The sequence below is a fragment of the Rhea americana genome, unplaced genomic scaffold, assembly GCF_003343005.1.
Source record: "Rhea americana isolate MKP2758 unplaced genomic scaffold, rheAme1 scaffold_3, whole genome shotgun sequence".
Classification (NCBI taxonomy): Eukaryota; Metazoa; Chordata; class Aves; order Rheiformes; family Rheidae; genus Rhea; species Rhea americana.
The window spans coordinates 11,798,635-11,818,975 of record NW_028186423.1 but is presented as its reverse complement, the minus strand read 5'-3'; the positions used below and the strand labels follow the sequence as shown (position 1 = coordinate 11,818,975).

The 20,341-nt window shown below is 40.2% G+C and overlaps 1 protein-coding gene across 6 annotated transcripts in view; it reads left to right on the top strand.

Moving 5' to 3' along the window:
• KLF12 (KLF transcription factor 12) overlaps positions 1-20,341 on the top strand; it is a 258,868-nt gene that overhangs the window by 168,085 nt on the left and 70,442 nt on the right. For all 6 annotated transcript variants that reach the window (XM_085309507.1, XM_085309508.1, XM_085309504.1 and 3 more), the window contains one exon: positions 15,388-15,523. In XM_085309507.1, the coding sequence (XP_085165633.1) occupies positions 15,388-15,523 (136 nt within the window). The remainder of the gene's footprint in view (positions 1-15,387; positions 15,524-20,341) is intronic.

The following is a 20,341-nucleotide window of genomic DNA, read 5'->3' as shown; positions in this document are numbered from 1 at the left end:
CATGAGAAGGAAAAGCTTTCTGAATGAAGAGCGGTAGCAGATGTTCAGAGCTAGGTTTCATTAAATTCAGTGGCAGTGAGATGTTTTGAATTAGGTTACTTCTTCCAGATTAAACAGCAGAAGGGAAGGAAGCCACACAGAATGTATATGGTGGAAATGAGTTTTGCAGACACAGAACCTGAAAGGCCATGAAAGTGTGAAGGGAGGCAGAAAGTACATGCCAGAAGGACAGATACGCTCTTGGGGAGGTGTCCAAAGAACACAGAAYGGGGGAGCTGGATAGCAAGAAAAAGTGAGAAAGTATTAACTATATTAGCTASCAAGGGAGCAAAAAATGGTTAGAGATAGTGACACGATGGGTGGAGGAGAAAAAGAGAAAACAGATGTGCCCAGATACTTTGAAAAGTGCTGCTTTATAAAGGAAGCCTTAGTGAAAGTAGTGGGAACATGAGAATGAGAGAGGCTCACTTCAAGGTTCTTTGTGTATGGATGCATAAAATACAGCTAATTCTCTCCCAAAATGAAGTATTGCTGCTGGGAAGGAAGGGTGCTGGCAGATAACCTCAYTTTTAGKGCTTATGAGACTAAAATGTATTGTAACATCTCTTGTGTACCTAATTGCATAATGAACAGATCTCTAYAGCGAAAAGACCTTTTTTCTTCAACTCTCGTGTCCGATTTTGGTGTACTAGTGACTGTATTCAGCTACAGTGATGAGTCATTCTGATGTTTAATAGCATCATGTTGTCCATAAATCCTTGGATACCCCCCTCCCATTCCCTCGGTACCCTGGCCTGCATATGGAATGTGTCCTCCTGACAGGCTTAGACCATAGGAAACTAACTCACAGCATATCTGGTTTTTGTTTTCAGCCTGGAAGTGATGGTTTAAGGCATTTTGTTACACTTCATACAGTGACATAATTTTAGGATCTTGTGCCATTACCTTAAAAATTACAAATGAAAGCAGTATGATGCACCATATTGTTTGAGGAGAAAAAAATGTGGTCTTTATTTTGGTTTTGGAGCTTTGAGCTACACTTAACTTTGACCTCATGAGGAATTTTTCCTATTTGTTTTCTTTTCAAAGGTGCTAGTTGGCTTTGGTAATAGTCTCCTCTATGGGAAATACCTCCTGAGCTTGCAGAACTGGGAATTCACTACCCCAGTTTCATCAACAAAATTCGAGAATTTAATGTGCTGTAGGGATTTCAGCCCATGAGCTCCAGGCTTCCTGAGCTGCCCTGACAATCTCTCCTTTGTGCTATTATTGGCAGAGATCATTAACCAGCCCTGCTGCACCTATTAATGTAGAGCTAAAGAAAAAGAAGGGATTAAGCTTTCTTTTATTTTTTTTCTCATCAGTTGTACCCATTTTTCTATCACTAATTCTTTTTATATAAATGTTCACGTTAATTTGAATAAATACAGTGGAAGAATAACAGCSAAAAATTCACTCTAGGTAGTCATCTTTTGTTAGCTTTCACTGGCCTGCATTTTTTTTTTAATATAAAACAAAATAAATAATAAAATACAGTGGTGTTGTGTGAATTAACTGATTAAATGCATTTCATATATCCACAAGCTAACTTCCATTCAGTGATCAGTTTTTTTGCTGAAAACAAGAAATAAATATACTTGGATGGTAACAAGACTCTACTGTCAAATTGAATTGGTTGCTTATCCTCTAGCTAGCTGAAGGAGAAATGCAGATTCCTAATTATCTAAAGTCACTATTTTCAACTTCTGCATGAATGTTGATCATCCTTAAAAAGGAGAAAAATAAGCATGCTGAGACTCAGTCTACAGTATCAGCAATATTTGTCCCGTAATCCCTGTATTATTTCTGCTTTGAGTCTAAGTCAAAGACCGTGTTAATGATGTAGAGATGTTGTAGGRAAGCACTTCAGGTTATACTTTACATTAGCCTTTATCTGAGTCTTTTTGAATCGAAAGGAACTTAGATACTTTCCTAAACWGAGATAATTTCAGCACTAAAATTAGCCAGACTAGATTAGACCAAAGTTCAGGGCTATTCCTTGGTACTTCTAGTAGCAGGTATTTGCAGAAGAGTACAAGAAACAGGATGTATATAGAGAGATTTCCCTTCTTAGTCCCTCCCCTCTCCCAGTTTTATCTACCTCATACTGAGCTTTCTTCTTCAGTACAAACATTTCATTTTTAATTTTATTGCAAAAACTTATTCTTAGGCCACCTCCATCTCCCTCCATCTTCCCATCTCATTAGAGGAGCCCAATCCATCCCAGGAATCATACAGTCCGCCAGCAAAATTGTGCTCCTAATGGCTGCTTTTCAGAGTTCAGGCAAATACTTTTTTCATCATCTATTTGAATTCTCTTTTTCCCTTCAGCACAAGAAATCATTATCTCCTCTTCTATTTTTCCCCTCTTTTGCTTTTTCTCCACTTTTCTGGTTCTTCTCACCTTGCTAACTATTCTTCTGAGTTTCAGTTTCAGCAGCTCTGCTTCATCTCTCCCTCCTTATCTATTAATATTTCTAACCTGTCCTGTCATCTCCTTCTCTGCCACAACACTTCCTTTTCCATGGCATCATTCATGCTGTCGCTTCCAGGCACACTTTCTTTCATATGAGTCTCAGATTTACTTTTCCATCTCCAATTGCGTTGCTCGTTTCTGCTCTCTGCCCTGCCTTCTCTCTCATATATTTCACTTGGAAGTTTTCCCATTAAGTCAAACTGAAAACCAGATGGGTTTGCAAAGAGTTAGCCTCTGTATCCATGAGCTCTGGCAATATCCCATCAGGTTCTGTGCCATATGCTGCCCACTGTGCCCCAAGAGGGGCATCAGGGACCCATGGTATCATGCTGTGAAAGCACCATTTTGTTAGGCTGATKCTTGTTGCAGGACAAAATCCTCTCAAAACACTTAATTTAAACCAAAATCAGGATCGAAGCTGTTTAGGAATTTATTAACAACACATAATTAACCAGTAATCATAAACTATGCTTTCTGGATAAAACACAAGAGGTTTGCAGATTGTTACCAAACTCCTCCAAATTCCTAAACAGCCTCCTGGAACTGATCCCAAGAGGTTATGCTCATAGTTAAATGCACAGACCACCCCTCTCACACCATAAGGGTCCCCAACAGGGCAGAGACGGCTGCTCCCAGTGTGTGTGCCTCTCTGCCACTCCCAGCATTCCTGGATCCCAGTGCATTAAAATCGCAYGCACTAGTTCTCCTCCTTTTTTAGTCCCTATTCAGCAATGGTGTGTACTGCTAAAAGGTATGATTAGAGGCACAGCAGGTAACAACACCTATAGGTAAGGTTGCCTGACAGTTTCCATTAAAACCCTGCCTTCAGTTGCTCAAAGTTTGTCTATGTGTTAACTATTTAGACTGACTTTTTCTATGTCACATGTCAGCCTCAGGCCAATTCTTTTTTCTTTTTCTTTTTTTGGGGRGAAGGAAAGTTTTGGGGAAAAACTTTTCCATTCTTCCTGAGACTGAGGACAGAGAAAAATGTAGCATTTTTCCATGCTGAAAAATTTATTCCTTTTTCTTTTTTTTGGTGCAAAACTCTAGAACCTCTGTGCTGTGGAGTCATGAACTTCAAGTTTTGGAGTTATCAACCTGGTTTGGATTGTTGTCTTTTTTTTTTTTAATCTTCATAAGCATTTGCAGAAACTTGGCCAATGYTGGAAGCCTGAAAAAAATCTGAATCTGCTTAAGAGGAGGGAAGTAAGGGATAAAGCATGAAAATCCTACATGGGGAAAGGCAATGAGAAGCTTGCCTAGGAGGTAGGAATGGGCTGGGAAGTCAGGAGAGGGGGCAAGGGTAAACACAAGATGAAAGAGAGGGAGAAGAAGGGCAGAAGTTTTGAGAARAGTTTGTGTGTGTGTGAACACATTCAGAAGGAAAGGAGGCAGGAATGAAGAAAAACAAGAGTATGCAAGAGGAACGTTGGAAAGAGGTAGAGGTAGAGTTTATGGGGTGAAGGAACAAGGAGAGGCTCAGATAGATGGGAGCAAAAGGGCCAGGCGTGGTAGGAGTATGTTCCTCTGTTAGCTCTGGTCYTGTTAGCCTGAGTTTTTCCCTTTTCTTTCAAATGATATCCATGAATATTACTGGCAAATCATGTCCCTCTAGTGGCAGATTTTGTCAAAGATAATATCCCTAATAGTTGTTCTCCATAGCTTGCAGCTACTGTTAACTGAAGGGCGTTTTAGAAACTCCACCCTGATGATGGCATACGAAGGACTTGTGCAACTTTGGTGTTTCTCATTTTGGAGGGAATTTGGCTCCTTTTTTTCAGTATTACAGGTTTTTAAGTTTTCAGAAAATAAAACCAGTTGCAAAATCAAGAAATCAGAACATTGCAGATTTAAATTTGCTAGCTGAACTTCAGTTTGCTTCTCAGGAACATAAACGTTGTAATGCTATCTATAACATTGTCACAGGCTATTTTCATGTTACCCTGTTTGCACATTTACCCAGCAGAAATGCCTGGATTGCATCTTTTTACAGCTTATGCATTCYATATTTCTGATTGTTGATATATGTTAATGAGTTGTAAATACAGTACTTGTTGCTACAGTTATTTTAGGGACTTAAAGCAGATAAYACTATTAGGTTAAGTCATCCACTGCCACATTTTTAAAACATAGGTTTTTATTTCTGCCTACTGTAATGCCTATGTATTCCTTAGAAGTAAATGTAATTTGTAGTGCAAAGCTAGAAATTTAAGAATCAATCCATATGTTTAAAGATCAGATTTTACRGTCTGTTTGTATAAATTATTTTATGGAAGAAAGGCTTAATTAAAACCAGTACTATTGCCTTTTCATTTTATGTGAAATGATCACCCTTTCTATGTTTTAGTAAGTAATTGTTTTATGTTTAAATTCCATTGGGGTGGAGAGTTTCTAGTTCAGCTGCAATTTTTGGCTGCTGCAGACAAAGATCTTTTGAGGCTGTATGTATTCCAACCTGTCTGCCTACCCCCCAAAATGTTTGTAAGTTGATTCCTCTCTCTCTGTTCCCTCACTTTGACTGGAAGAAATATAAGTGGTTCTCGGAAAGGAGAAACTGATTGGCAGTGACCAGCCAGCAGGAGAAACAGGCAGAACAGAGGCTTGTGTTGAGGGTGCAACTTGTGTTACTAGAGATGGTTTTTGCATTTAAGGACTAGTGTAAATAGTAATTCTTACCAGAATGGAGAGTTAAAACACAGATCGGAGATGCTTTGCTTCAGGAAATTGAGAAGSAGGTTGTTTAAGACCAAATAACTGGGGATGACTATGAGGAGTCCCCAGAAAAACTCCATCACTTCTGCCTTCAGAAAAGTCACATCTAGTGACTTATTAATGCCAAGCTTTATTTTCCCTTATATGGATTTACTGATTCATTATAGAAAAACACACACTTCTAATATTTATCACCAACAGATTTACCATCATGTATGTTGTTAAATAGCAACAGATCTGGGGAAGAGAGTCAAGTATTACAACTTTATTTTTGAAGCCAAACTTAAGGAGTATTAGGAAGGCTATTTCAACATCTTAAATCTCTACATCTATTGGAAAGTATTAATTCCTTGTTTTATACAGCAAGAATGCATCTGATCCTTTAGTTCTGCACTCTCACCAGCATTTAACTTTGATCTAGTTGCTTTTATCATAAAAATTTGGATCCAGATGAACACATGCATAAAACTTCTCACTTACTTTATCCCTGTATTGGATTTTGTTGTGACGTGGACCAACCTGCTGAAAAAATTCTCATGTCTAAAATACCTCTAGACTCTTGAAATGTGTTAGTTACAATCTCTTACCATTTTGTAGTGGCTACATAGTATTTTATTTAATGTTTAATGTATTCTGTCCTTATTCTTTTCACTGTTTAATGTTAGGTTTGGTTATGGAGCTTTTGTACATTGAATGCTCAGTAAGATTTAAATCACAATAGTTTCAGTAGTTCGATTTTTGTGTAGATGAGGTCTCATGGTGCTCAAATAGCTTAAGATGAGAAAAGTCCTTTGTTTTGAAAAAGATGATGTTGTGTGTTTATCCCCACAACCTGATGACAGTGATGTTTAAATATATGCGTATATTATATCCATTCAATCACTTCACTTCTATATATTTACACACACCTATTCTTACCACAGGTTTATGGCAAATTATTTGACTGGTGAAATGATTTTAAAGACTGCCTTTGATTGGATCATAGCAATTAATATTCTCTGGTAGATTAGTTACACTGTATGTTCAACACCAGTTCCCATTCCCTGTGAACCACAGCTATGCTGGTTGCAGTTAACTGCTCTAGCCATATAGTCCCATAAAATCTCAATAAAATCTGAAAACTGTGGAGTATGGGTAATCTTGCTATAAATTGTAATAAAAATTACCCCTGTAGACTCTATATTCTGACCATTAAGTTCATGGATATTGCTGCTTTGTACATAAAGTTTTATGAAATAAATCGACCAATTCTGCTGCCCCTACCAGACACCAAGCTGTTTTGATTGAGAATCTGATAGGTGAGCTCAGACCGTTTTCCAAAGCATAAAGTGCTTATAATGAACTTTAAATAGGAAGAAAAATGCCGTATATATGCTTCATATAGTAAGTACCTGCTTACGAGGAGAAAATCATAAACGCCATAATTCCCACAATGAGTACATTTGTTATGTCTGTAAAGCAAGGATTTGGTTTCCTAAAGCAGCTGTCTAAAGTACATTAAGTAAACCTGAGTACAATACTTAATCTCAGAGGGCTCCCTTTGAAATAGCTCATGTACATCTGTATCCGGAGGTGTTGCTTCCGCTGCTGGAAATACGGAATAGTGTCTGTAACGTTCTCCTTCAGGGCTTTCCTGCCTTAGGGACCCAGCGTTGGGCTCCCGTTCTCTGCAGAGCTGTCAAGAAGGGCGAAATTCAGGATTTGGTAGGACTAGACGGTTGTCCGCCGACTTATTCCCACTTCGTGTAGCCAGAGATCGCATAGCTCACCCGTCACCACCACACAGCACATACTGACATACTGATACACTGATATTCGCTGGTGTTTTCGGCTCTGCCGCCCTGTGCACCCGTCGCAGGTTCGCGTGCATCCCTGTTGCTCTGTGGCACTCTGCAGGGCTCCTTACAGCACCCAGGGCTGCAAGGGGGATGTCCACAAGCCTCGGGAAAGTATGTCACGGTCTGGTTCGCTGAGCTTTGCAGATCAGCRTCCAGGGTTTCTCTTGGCTGTCTCGAGGCCTTGACCCCGATGCCTGCGAGGGGCTGATGGGTGCGTGGTATGGAGGCAGCAGTCACATCTAGTCTTGGTCTGGAAGGAGACTTCAAGTGAGGGCTCGGGACTAGACTTGTACAAATCTAAAGCCTATTAACCTCAAAAGACAGAGGTGAGTCACAGTGCCTCTACTTAGTATTTRATCGACCTGGCTTCATTTTTTTTATTGGGGTCTTTGAAACAGGGGCATTTTAAGAAAGAAGAAGCCACTATTGACCAGCTGTGTCMATCTTGCCATATTTCAAGTACTCTAGCTGTCAGATGCTAAATAGAGAGAGCAAAGTCAGGTAGAGAGYGATGCTATACACTGCAGTATAATATCTGTTCATAAAATATTAGTTTTAATGATGATTACTTTGTCTTCCTGTCTCCTCTTCCAAATTTGCCCATCGGGACCCTGGTGCCAAAAACCATTTTCTTCAACCTTACGATTGGTGAGCAAGAAGTCCCTTTTGCATTCGATGTGTGGTGGAAGGGCGAGAGAGCAAGAGCAAGCGAGGCTGCGCAGCGCTGCTTGCTTTCCTCCCTGTGCCAGGCACCTAGAGAGCTCCAGAAATTCTTGCTTCTTTCCCCCGTTAGAGTTAAGGCACGGCCGAGTCGCATGCCAAGGAGGGCCACTYTCCTCCTCCTCCTCCTCCTCCTCCTCGCAGCAAGGAGTGGAGGTGCCTGTGCCACCGAGCGAAGAGGCTCCTGGAGCCGCCACTCACACGCACCCGCAGAGCCGAGGCAAGGAGCTCACACCGCCTAACCGAGCCTGTGAGCCCAAAGGTGCCCGTCTCTCTCCGCGGACCATATGGGAAGCACWGGGCACTTAYATTTCCAGTGCAGCTGCCTGAGGCRCCTGTAGGTTGGACGTGGGGCTCTCTGTTCCCTCCCACCCTGCATCCCATGGAGAGATGATAGTGGCTGATGGAAATTTTGGGGGTGGCCGGCAGGTACTTGGTCTCCCAGTCTTAATGGGGGGCAGTGCAACAAGCCATCACTTACAACTAGAGACAGTTTTCTTTTTATACTTATCTTTCATATGCCATTGTGCACTGAAAGTAACCAGAGAGGAAAAGTTTCTAGGAAAGACATTTGGCAACAGTAAGCATGACYCTGGCTTACTTGAGATACCTTAAACTTACTTGTTTCTCCATAATTTAAACTTCCTTTGCAACGAAAGTCTTTGGCTGTGTTTGCAGACACAAATACCTCGCTCTGGGGCAGGTCGGTGCAGCGCCGCCTTCCCGGTCCTGCAGAACGGGAAGGTTCGGAGCGGGCCGCCCTTCGAGGACCAACTGCGCCAGGGTCAGTCTGACGGGTTAGTTTTGTGGCAGCTAAAACAAAACGTCGCAGGCCGCTGTTGGGAGTTGTGTGGATTTTGTGTGGCTTTAGCCGCTTGCCCTGTGAGCGGCCGAGCAGCAGGCTGCTGCACGGTTCAGCACGGCAGGGGTGCGGTGAAGACCAACCACGGGCGAGGGTGGTGCGGTGAAGACCCTCCTGCCCTTTCCGTCGTCCTTGTGGCAGCCTTCCCGGTGGCACAGCTGTGGGGGATGACCTGGAGGGGAAGGAAGCAAAGAGATTTGGCTATACGCAGGCGSAGGGAGCTGAATCTGTTAGCCAGGAGCTGACACCAAAGATACATCTCCCCCTGCCCCGCTTTAAAGGAGTCATAGTAGGGCCAGAGGGGCCCGACGGTCACCCAGGCTGACTTTGCGYGTGACACAGGCCTCGGCGTTACGCTCAGCGAGTCCTGCCTTCAGATGTCCCCCCGAAGCAGCGTTTTGYAACCTTGCCCGTGGTCGACAAGTCTGAAGCTCTAGTTAAGGGATGTGAGGGACACTTGGAAATCCTGTTAGGAGCAACCACTTTGCTCCAGGGCACTTTTTCCTGATTTGATTAGCGTGTTGAGCATTGGGCAGTCTTCAGAGAAAGCACAGTGCGAAGTTTAATATKTGAGGCAAAAACAAACTAACTCTTAATTCTCATTCACCAAGCAGAAATAKATTTTTAATCATTTTAAGAGAGCAACTAGGCATGATTCTTTAGTTATWATTTTGTGACGTATCAGCAGGCCTACATGGATGTGTATTTACAAAGCTATTAGCAGAGGGTTAATTTRATTCAGAGAACTGAGGTATTAAGATAAAATGTGCCAGAGGCTTCAACATTTCAGAATGCTGAAATTTTATTTTGTTTCTCTGCTTTCACACTAGCAAGCATTGTCTCATAATGAGTCATTTAAGCATTAGTTAACACTACATGACTTAGCTATAAAGAGAGGCAAAACTACTTAGTTTTCTCCTGCTCTTAAATATTTCCTTTGCATTAAAACCAAGAGACTTGAATTTACTTTAAATCAAAGATAGTGTGTTATGGTGAAGTTAYGTCTGGTTGGTCTTAGTAAATCTACTGATGGGATGAATTTTCGTTCATTTTGTGAAATTTGATTTGGAAAGAAAGATTAGGGTGTGATAACTGAAAAATTCCAGAGGCTACAGCTGGTGTGTGGCCCTTTTCATTTCTAAGAGGGCCCAGATTCAAACCACCTCTTACAGGCATCCAACTTAAGGATTTTTGATGGTGCCTGGCCTTAGCCAACCCTGCTCAGAGCACTTGAGCTGGGTCTGTCTAAATGATCTCTAAATAAGCAAAGGGATTAGGAAGTATCAGGGAGGAGATGGCCTCTTTTTATTATTTCTATGTGGAGCTCRGGTAAGTTCATTGTTCCCAAATACTGATGAGAAACAAAAGACATATAAGCATGCCTGGAGGCATCAAGATTTCAGGTGAAGTGTGTCAGTCAATTTGTAACAAGAGTACAGAGTTTTACTCTTAGGGCATAGCTCAATGAAAGAAAGTAAGAGAGAAGAAAGAGAATAACAGCCCAATTTGGTGGTCCTGTGACCAGGTTATTGCTCTGGGATAGTGGAATCTGCATACTGTCCCCAGGTCCTAGGGGCTAGCCAGTCCTCCAGAGCAGGCTAAGTCACTCCCAGAGATTTAAGCCTGTGCTCCCATACGATGGTTAATCGATTCTGTACCATATCAGGAGCGATGCAGTTGTGTGCCAGAAAACCYGGAATCAAGCAGTGCTCATTAGGAACTTGTTATGCTGGATTAGATATGTTCCAGCATTTTAGAAGGGGCAATTTTGTCCCAAGAAACTGAATCAGGTATTACCTGGCTGCTGTAGCCAGCATAAACTGTAAAGCCAAAAAGCTCTTACATTGTGCTGAGGTTATTTCAACAAGAATAGCAGCAAGYTTATAGCCAATCCAGATCTGTTTTWTTACTGCTGGCAACTGACAGTTGATAGATACAGTACTATTGAGGGTAGACCAGGTTCTGGTGTATTTAAAGGCTTGCATGCATCTTAATGCAAGACCCTTTTGCACATTTTAGCTTGAAAAAAGTTCAAGGAGTGAACTCGCTTGTACCACCTAAAATGAAAGATTTTGGCAAAATGAGCATTAATAAATGATTGCAGCTGTGTGCATGTGTCAAGAGCAATCCTCTGTACTTTTTCAGTGAAAATGATCACTTTTCTTTCTGTTTTCTGCACTTGCAGATTCTCTTAAATACARGCTCACCAGTCCTTTCAGCATGGAACTTATTTCTTTTATTTTTGTGGACTCTTTCTGTTGCACTTTTGTCTCACCAAAGCAGTCTCTAACTTGTTTCTCTCTGCTTGCCTCACCCCAACGTCACAAAACCATTAAATAGCTCAGCTGGACAAATCCTGCCTTGGAAGAGGAGTAGCAAGGGCAAGAAAGCCAGCTCATTTTAAGAGAGGGGATGATCATTATTGACTAATGGGATTATAAAATGTATCTGGCTGTCATAGGAGGGGACTGGATTCAGTGCCCCAGYCAGATCTCTTCTTGTCCTGTGGTCATCAGAGCAAAGTATGGTATAAAGTGAGGTTAAAATGCACGGGCACATTTTGTGGGCATTCCTCCACCTTGCCTATCTTGCGTTATGCATTTGTCCTCCACCTTTCTCCTATCTCATTTGCTAAATTATCTCTTGCCTACATCTCTAAATTCTTCCACCGACTGATATTCAGCAGGCCAATAATTACTCTTAATTCAGTATTTTTGAACTGCTGCTGGTATTTATAAACCTTGGTGCCAGCAGTTTGACAGTTGTTCTTAGATGTCCAAGAGAAAGTCAAAGCTGTTGATGTAAGCAGGAGTTACAAACTCCAAATGTATAAAAATCCCATACTGCAGTTTGCACTCTGTAGTACATGGTGAGGAGGAGATATCTGTGAGGCTTTCAGCCAGTTAGTTACCCACCTGGCTCATTTGAGGGAGAGGGATATCTTTAAAAGCTGTTTTTTCCTGCAGCAGCTGTGACTGCTGAGAAAACAGGGCAATTTTTACCAGAGGACAGAGGCTGAGTTCAGCCTCTTGGTTAGGCACTTTTGCTCCCAAATGTCTTGGCTATCCAAGTCTACAAGTTGGGGAAGGATGGAACCCAGTGAGCTTTCTGAGCCACTTGGCCATCGTGAGCCAAGCAGCATTGCCCTTTCGGGCAAGGAGCATCTGTAGGGGCAAGCCCCTCCTTGGAGACTTGTGAAAGTTGTCACTCACTCTGCCCCAGTGCTTGCAAAGTATCCRAGAGACACAAACGGAGAGCAAAAAGTGAAAGGCTTGTAGGTAGGCAGAGACTGAACAGGAGGAGAGGTCACAAATAGAAAGGGGGACAAAAAAAGGATGTGTGACTGGACTGACTGTAAAAAATAATAGAATAACCCCTGGATCATTCTGCAATTTAATTCCCATTGTTAATTAGGTTCATTGTGAGTGTTCTTGAATTCCCCACTTTTGACTTCCTCTCGCAATGTATTCTCATTTTCACCATTTCATTCTTACCTTGCTCATATGCTATAACACCTCTCAATGTCCTCAACCATAGGCTTATAGTGAGGCAAATAGTGTCCACTGGACCAAATTATCTTTAGCTGGAGAAGTACAACCCTGTTGACAACTTTGTGACAAGATCAGGATTATAGAGAATTTACCCCGCTGAGTTAAAAAAAAAAAAAAAGAAAAAAAAGTGATATTATCAGCCTCAAATATTGTGAGGCAGAGCCTAAAATCATGAGATTTAAAAATACTTGTGTTGTTATTTAGAAAAGATACATATATTTTTATCTTTGGGGTTTTGAGTCGCTAGGAGATCTTTCTGTGATATTTTCTATTCCACCATAAGATCTAGAAATGACCTATTTTAACATAATTGAGAGGTTTCATCTTACCACATTCCTCAATAATTTAGGAACACCAAATATCATAGAAGTCTCAGTAATATCTAAAGAGCTGGTAATCTGTAATAGTAATGAAATAGTGAGTCTTAGAAGGAACAAAAAAGATAAGATACTTTTCACACACATTTATACCAGCTCTTTTTATGTAGGCGTAGTCATGGTTAAGTGATTGAAATTGGTGTRTAATAACAGCATTATGAATGAAGTTATTTAACAGCTTCTGCAATTTAAAATTATACTTAGTGTAAACACCAAGAAAGTTTCTGACCTAGCTAATTAAAACTTTTACCATAGTGCAAATCAGATGAAGCCACATTTAATGCTGATTATCACATACTCAGTTTTTATTAGTTTTAACCTTATATGCAAATAATAGCTTTTAAAAAAACATCACCTATAGCAGCATTTAAATATTGGGTAAATACAAGTATATAACTTCCTGTAGCAAGATTCACTTCAAGAAAAACTGGAAAAGTAGTRAAATAACTAGTAATTATCTCATATATAAAGTTGCTCTTAACAAGGTGGCATCATCTGGGATTAAGGTATCCTCAGAAGTAACTCTTCTTTCCAGTAGTTTTCTCTGCACCTAWATCAGTTGAATAGATGGTTCAATTGCTTTTAAATCGAATATTAGATTGTCCCTAATGCTCAGGCRTGCAGTGTATACTATCCTGTGTAAGTTGTGATTTTAAGAAGCACAGTCAGAATGGTGCTTTATTCTACTTAAAAGAATTAAAACTKCTTAATGATTTCTGAGTTGCTACACTTTTGTCTCAGTGCAGGTATAGTAGTAACTGTCAAGAATCCTTTCTTAATAAGAAGGTGTTTTCTTTACCATAYATGGAATAATAACAAGCAGTCCAAAGGTAGCCAGTGTTACTGAGGTACCTAAATTGCATGACTACAGAGCTAATAGAAGTAACATTGYACTTCTGTGCTTTCTGCTGGGGTTGGTGCATTAGCTTATTAAACACACAGAATTTTCAATGCAATAGTATTTTCTTCAGTAAGTTGTTTAACATAAATAAAAATACATCTGAAAGATAGTTATAATCACTCATTTTTTCTTTCACTCAAGAGCAGTTAACATCTAAGGCATAGATTAAAATTTAAGATCAACTTTCCCATAGACAGCAGTGATTTGGGGAGCACTTTCTTTTCAAGAGCCCGRCTGTCCATCAGTACTACATTTATGGCTGCACAGTCCTTGAGTATCTGTATTCCTGCCATTCCTCAGTGCAACTCAGTCCCTTTTCTAGAGTCRCTGAATATAGTAACAAGAAACATGACAAAATGGGAAATTTAACTGTACCTTTCAATGTTCCTCTTTAGCAGTAGAACTGCTGAACTATTCATCACCTCTAAAGGTAACCTGTGATACCTGCTATGACAGGACTCTGGTTAGCCAGAACTGAGCGGTAATGAAAGCTGTCTTTCTTGAAATGCACATACCAAAACCCAGAAGTTATCTGATCTCTGAAGCTGTCTTGTATGAGAGCACAAACTAACAAAATAGAATAAGGTAACTGTTTAAATAAATAGAGCAAACTTGGACTCACCTATTTTACCTGGCCAGAAAAAAAAAAAAAAAAAAAAAAAAAAAAAAAAGAAAAGAAAAAAAAGAAAAGAAAAGAAAAGAAACAAAACGTATTTACAAACAAATCTCTTGCCTTCCGTCCCTTCCCTGATCCTCCCTTGCAGGATCAAGCATCTCTCTGATTTTGCTTTCCACTCCAGTAGCTTTCAGGATCTCCCAGCATTTACCAAATCCACTTAATCTTTGCTAGGACAAGAGGAACGTTTCTTTCTTTGCATCACATTTGCAGTTTGTCTCTGGGTCTGTCACCTGATACAAACAACCCCCAGGTCCAGTGGTTGTTCCAGGCCATGCTTGTGCCCAAATGTCCCCCTCTCTACCTCTCTCAATTTCCACTTGTGTCAGAGTCCCTGCACAAGCTTTAGTTACTCCTACAGAAAGTGCTGTCCTTAGTTCTCTTTGGAGGCAGAAACCAAGACAACAGGGAAGGCAAGTAGCCTTCCTTTCTGCTCTCCTTTCCTTTCCTGTCTCTTTTTTTCATAAAATGTRCTATAGTATGTATACTGTAAACTGCGGAAAGTAATCCTGCCATTTATCATACATTTCTTGATCTTCAGCTGTTAGCAGAACATGAAAGCACRTGGCTTTTCCAGAACATCTAACTTAAAAGGAGGGTGCTAAGTCCACCTAATGTCAGTCGCCCAAAAGTTAGTTGTCTATTTGAAGTTACTTGTAGAGGCTTTGCTACATGTAATATGAAGAAAAGACATCTTCAGAGATTAACACTGGTGTTGAACTAAGTCAGAAGTCAAGACAACTGTCCTATTTTGGATGCCTGACTTCTAGCTGACTGAAGTTATGTGAATTCCAACCTGGTATCTCTCGATATCAAAGATTGCTCTTGAAATATTGCTGTAAAATTTACTCTTAAATGTACTTAAATGTATTTAAAGCAGATGTTCCCCATTCTGTCCTCTTCCCTTTCTAAGGCAGCCAAAATAATTAAGGGTAAAACGAGTTTTTGACAAACACTATATATATATATATAGTTTTTTTATTTTAGTGGTTTAAGTCTGCAGAATGCATTCATGTGGTATGTGTGTATTCACATATTTGCATGCAGTTGAAAATGTTTGTATATATCTGTAGTACCACTAGATGACTTTGCAAATCCATCATCTGATTTGTGAGCTTAGGAGAAAACTGTGCCATTCAGTATAAGCGAATAGATGTGTTGTACACCCTAATGTTGTTCTGGGACAAGATTAATTTCAGCACACTCATATTAATCCATTATATGTCTCTTTCCAGCACAAATGGACCCCCGAGGCCTATCTCCCAGACAAATTAAAAGTGACAGTGATGATGACGACCTGCCAAATGTGACCTTAGATAGCGTTAATGAAACTGGATCTACAGCGCTCTCCATAGCCAGAGCAGTACAAGAGTAAGTATCACATTCTCAGAGTGAGATAAGTATTGCCAAGGTTTCGCTGGCCGATGGAAACATCAGTCATCCGCTGCTCTGCAGAGGTGTCATCCCAGCTGCAAGCCGGCATACCTGCCAGCATCTTTTCTGTTTAGCTTCATTCCGTTTAGGAAGAGATTGTTGGCTCTCTCTCCTCTGAACTCTTCCTATGTCTTTCYGTCCTCCCTAGTTGTTAGCTGAAGTTTCAAAGTAAGGTCAATTCTTCCCCTTTGTTTGCTGGCAAATTTTGCAGTGTTCATATTTTCTACAGAAGGGATTGTGTTAGTCTTTTCACTGAAAAAAAAAATAACCTTTTTTTTTGACTGAAAACAGCATCAATAAGTTTCTTTGAGTTGCTGTCAAGTAGGAACTCTCCACATTTCTCCTGAAGAATAGTGTAATTGAAAAGATATTAGTAAGGGACTTTGAACAGTTTTTCCATTACTGTTATTTTTCTCTGTACTTTAACTTACTGGAAAAACAAACAATAAATTATTAATTTAGCTTCTTTATTATTTGTTTAAAAAYAAGCAAAAGTTTATCATGAACATTAATAATTCTGTAGATGCACAAGCTTGCCCAGTCACTGTAGCTGTTGGAAGAGAACCAACTGTGAGGTAAATAAGTATTAATATCCCCATTTTATAAGTGAGGAAAATGAGGTTATGTGTAAAGGTCACTCTGTAAGTCTGAAGTAGAGCTGGAAATAGATGTAGAGCCTTGAGGCATTAAGTTTGTGCTAGACTCACAAAACATATTACTGGACATTCTGGACACTTTATTAAAAAGGAAGGGATATAAAAAGCCATTAGACATTGTTATTGTGTAACTTACTATAAATGCATTTTAAATGTCTTAAGCCTGATACTTTAAAGTACTTACTGTTTTGTTTTCTTTTCCTAGCTATTAATAGCCAAAAGCACTGATGTTTCCACAGCGGTGCTCTATTCGCTGAGAGAGACCTAAGCTGTTTTTGAGGGGAAACTACCTTTTTGCATTGGTCAGGCAGTTGGGACACATTTGATGCATGGTCCTCCTGAGCTATTCCTTACATTAACCCTCACCCACCCCTTCTGAAAAGAAAACGAAGGATGGTGTTGTATTGTGGGGGGAAAAGCTGGCAATTTCAGTTCTGTAGTGCAGACAYCAAGAGCTGAGAGCCCATAGAAGCATCCGGCTGCACTGCCTCTCTAGAGCAATCTGCATCTCGCATCTCAGGAGGAGCATGGCTTTCGCCAGCCCCTTATTAATTTGCCTTCTGGTCCAGTGCCAAAACGATGAGCCTCAAACTTGTATTCCACATCAGCAGAGGGAGAGTTCTTCATGGACAAGCCAAGGTGTTAGCTCTTACTTTAATTAGTACATGTCGGTCTGACTGTGATAAAGGATGGGGAAGATTTTTCACTGGTGACAGCATAGCTTGACTGACAGGCCTAGCACATACTTTAAAATTGTTAGTTACAACACCAGTACTTGAAGTGCTAAGTATTTTTATTTTCAGTTTGTACCACACATAGTAAGCCAGAAAAAAAATGTGATTTCTCACTAAGTAGTTCTGTCTAATTAATGAGAAGAGGAGGCACAGGGAGCTAGCAAATATTTTTAATACATGACTGGCACACATTGTTTTCTGTGATTGATATTACTTGAACACTTAGAGAATTGGTCAAAGCATGAAAAGCTTTTTTATAATAATGCATTCCACAATTTGTGAAGGAAAACGAGCCGAGTATTACTTGGCTGGCTCTGGAGTTTAAGAATTAAGTTAAGAAATTTAATAATCTAACATCAACTTGTCCTTGTTACAGGTTTTATTTAAACAGTAATCTGTTAGTTTATTTCRAAAGCCCCATTAGGAAAATCTAATTTGACTGTGATCTGCAATTTATCTTTTCTTTACTTCATTCTCAGATACCCCACATACAGCTGCTGAGCTGAAAGGAAACATTAGCATGTTATATGAACTCTACTCAATCCACTTATTTCTTGGTCTATAATATCATGCTTTACAGACTCCATTCTGTATAATTTAGGCATCTAATATGTACCTGAATATTAGATGTTTAGCAAAGCAATCCACCTAAAATAAAAGCCTGCGTTTGAAGTACAATCATTACAGAGAAGTGCCCTTGAAGCTTTCCAAAGGGAGATCCTGTGCCCTTTACTTAAGCGTCTAAACTTGGCAGACAGGAATTTCCTCTGRAGATACTGAAATGCATCTACCGTTATACTGAATATTCAGGCAGTGTAGGTGCTTGCATAAAAAGGACTGTTTCAGTAGGTGGTAAAGCTTAGGTATAAGCTAAGTGTCCAAGCAAGGCAGGTTGGACCTCAGTCTAAAAGACCCTCCCACTGAATGTGTTCTTATTTTAAGTGAGCTTGTAAGCTTTGTCTTGTGAATAGTTAAGCACTTAACAACAAAAAATAACTTATTACTGAAAGGGAATCTTCTCTTCCTATGAGGTAATGGCTTGGAAGTACCACATGGCACTTCCAAAAGTGTGGCAGCATCCTTTCCTCCAGTTTTGGATTACTGCTGTGCAATCTTGCTTTTTTGTAAACAAAACATGCAGACTAATTTGTACATGCTAGTGGCAGGTTCAAGACAACAGTTGACCTTTCCTGGTTGATCTTCAAACATCTTTTAAATTATCCAGCATAAGAATTTTACACATACATRCACACACASATAAACATATATAAAAATACGTATCRCTACTGTCACCTAAGATCTGAGAGTGGAAAAGGAATTGGAGGCCCCTGTGGTCAGTATTTCCCTTGAGTCAGTTCATACAGCTTCCCTGTGCAAAGTGCGGGGTCTCTGGGGCTTGCCTTCTGGATGTCCCAACCTTTTCCATATGCTCTCTATGGCACTCTGGGTGTGGGGTTCATCTCACCTAAGCAGACATCTGCAGTGTGGATACCTGCAACTGAGCTAGTTATCTAGCCTGCCTGCATCCAGAATTGTTTTCATTTATTCTAGCTGTCTGATTGAGGGAGAGGAGAGTCAAGTCCATAAGCACCTGTTCCTCGCCATTGACTACAGGCGATCCAGGCAGCTCTCCAGGACGTACATGTCAACACTGTAGATCACTGATGTTAGCTGAGATACGGCAAATCCAGAATGCCTGGCTCTGGCATTTTGGGTTCCTTTTCAGGTATCAGCTTGAGTATGACAGGCTTACGTTGAATACACCAAATCTGTCTTTCCATCTAAATATACAAGGTGTGGTTAGCAATGCCAGAGTTTTAACAGCAAGCTAAAGAAACTAACTAGTTTTGTTTTTCTAGGGTTTAGGTTTTTTAGTATAGCAATATTTTAGATTTGTTGTCTTGAAAATTACCTTTATATGATTGGGTCACAGAACAGTTTGAAATGCCTATTGGAAAACTGCATGTGCTCTAAAAACTGGAAGATGTCTTCCTGTCTTGCTGCTTTGTTTCGGGTTCACTATACTCTTACACTAAAAAAATTCTTACCACTAAAAATTCTGACAATCAAATACCAAAAGTTGCCTGTTTAGTATTAGTTCATATTTACTTGAATAGAATGTAATTTGCTTGCATATTTATGAAATAACCAAGTATGACTGTTTTCTGAGGGAAACTGCATTCTTGCCTGCTAGCTTTATATTGGCTGAGCATCTAGGCTTTTTAGTACTTCTTTTGGACAGATTTTCATAGTCGTTCTTCAGTTCAGCAAACTCAATCGATAGTATAAAGTTATAAATAAAGTCATTATTTGAAAAAAGATACTTCAGTGAAATTTCTTTGTATGAGAGTGTAGCTTTATGGCAGTTACTGTTCRCTGCTATAATGTAGACTAAGAATAATTTATTAATCTGCGATAATTTGCTCTGTCTGGTAAAAAATTCTGCAGCAATATGCAACTTTTAATGGGCTTTGAACTGTAAACAGCATCTCATCTGCCACCTTTTTGTAGCATGTTGGCGTTACATGTCTGACAGCACTGATGCTTATTACACAGCAAGAATAGCATCATATATGCAGGGTCAAATCTCAGGTATGCTTTAGAAGCATATCTTTATGAAGTCGAAGGAAGAGAAAGCATTAGTCAAGTCCTGGAAGAATAGTGAAACTTTTTAAGGTCCCTCCTGGAGGCAATGTGCTATTCCCTCAGCCTGGCAGCCATCCCACGTCTAAGTAGCTTCTATGTAGTGGGTCTCAGGACACCCCCAGAAGATTTCACCGTGGTACACAGTAATACAAACCCTGAGCAAGGTGTTCATCTCCCCCTTACCCAGCACACTTGCACAGTAAAATGGCATGATTTTAGAGCGTGCATCTCTTTTCCCCCTGAAAACACATGACATATGAGCTGCCTGCCCAGGCTGAGGGCAGGAGTGGGAAAGGCAGAGGGTGATTTTTAGCAGGAACTTGTGATCAGTGTATCAGTAAAAATCCAAAGATACGGAAATCTCACTCTCTTTCTAGATTCTTTTCTCTTTAGGGAATGTAGGCAATCTGAAGAGTTAAAGAGGAGGGAACCCCTTTGATGAAGGCATTTTTTCTTTCAAATAATGACAAAGAGAAGATGGAGTGTGCATATAAATGGACTGCATATAACAGTGAGGAAATCCTGAGTATTTGTAGTTACAGGTACAGTGAAGTCATAGAAAGTTGATTTGGCATTTGGATGCGACTGTGATGACCTGTAGCATGCTACTCTTCCTTGCATTGACCTGGTTGCTGCTGAGTGCCTAGGTGTTTGAAAATGAGTTTAGGGGCTTTGTCTCAACCCCCTTCTCTTTGGCTATGTTATGTGATTAACATAAT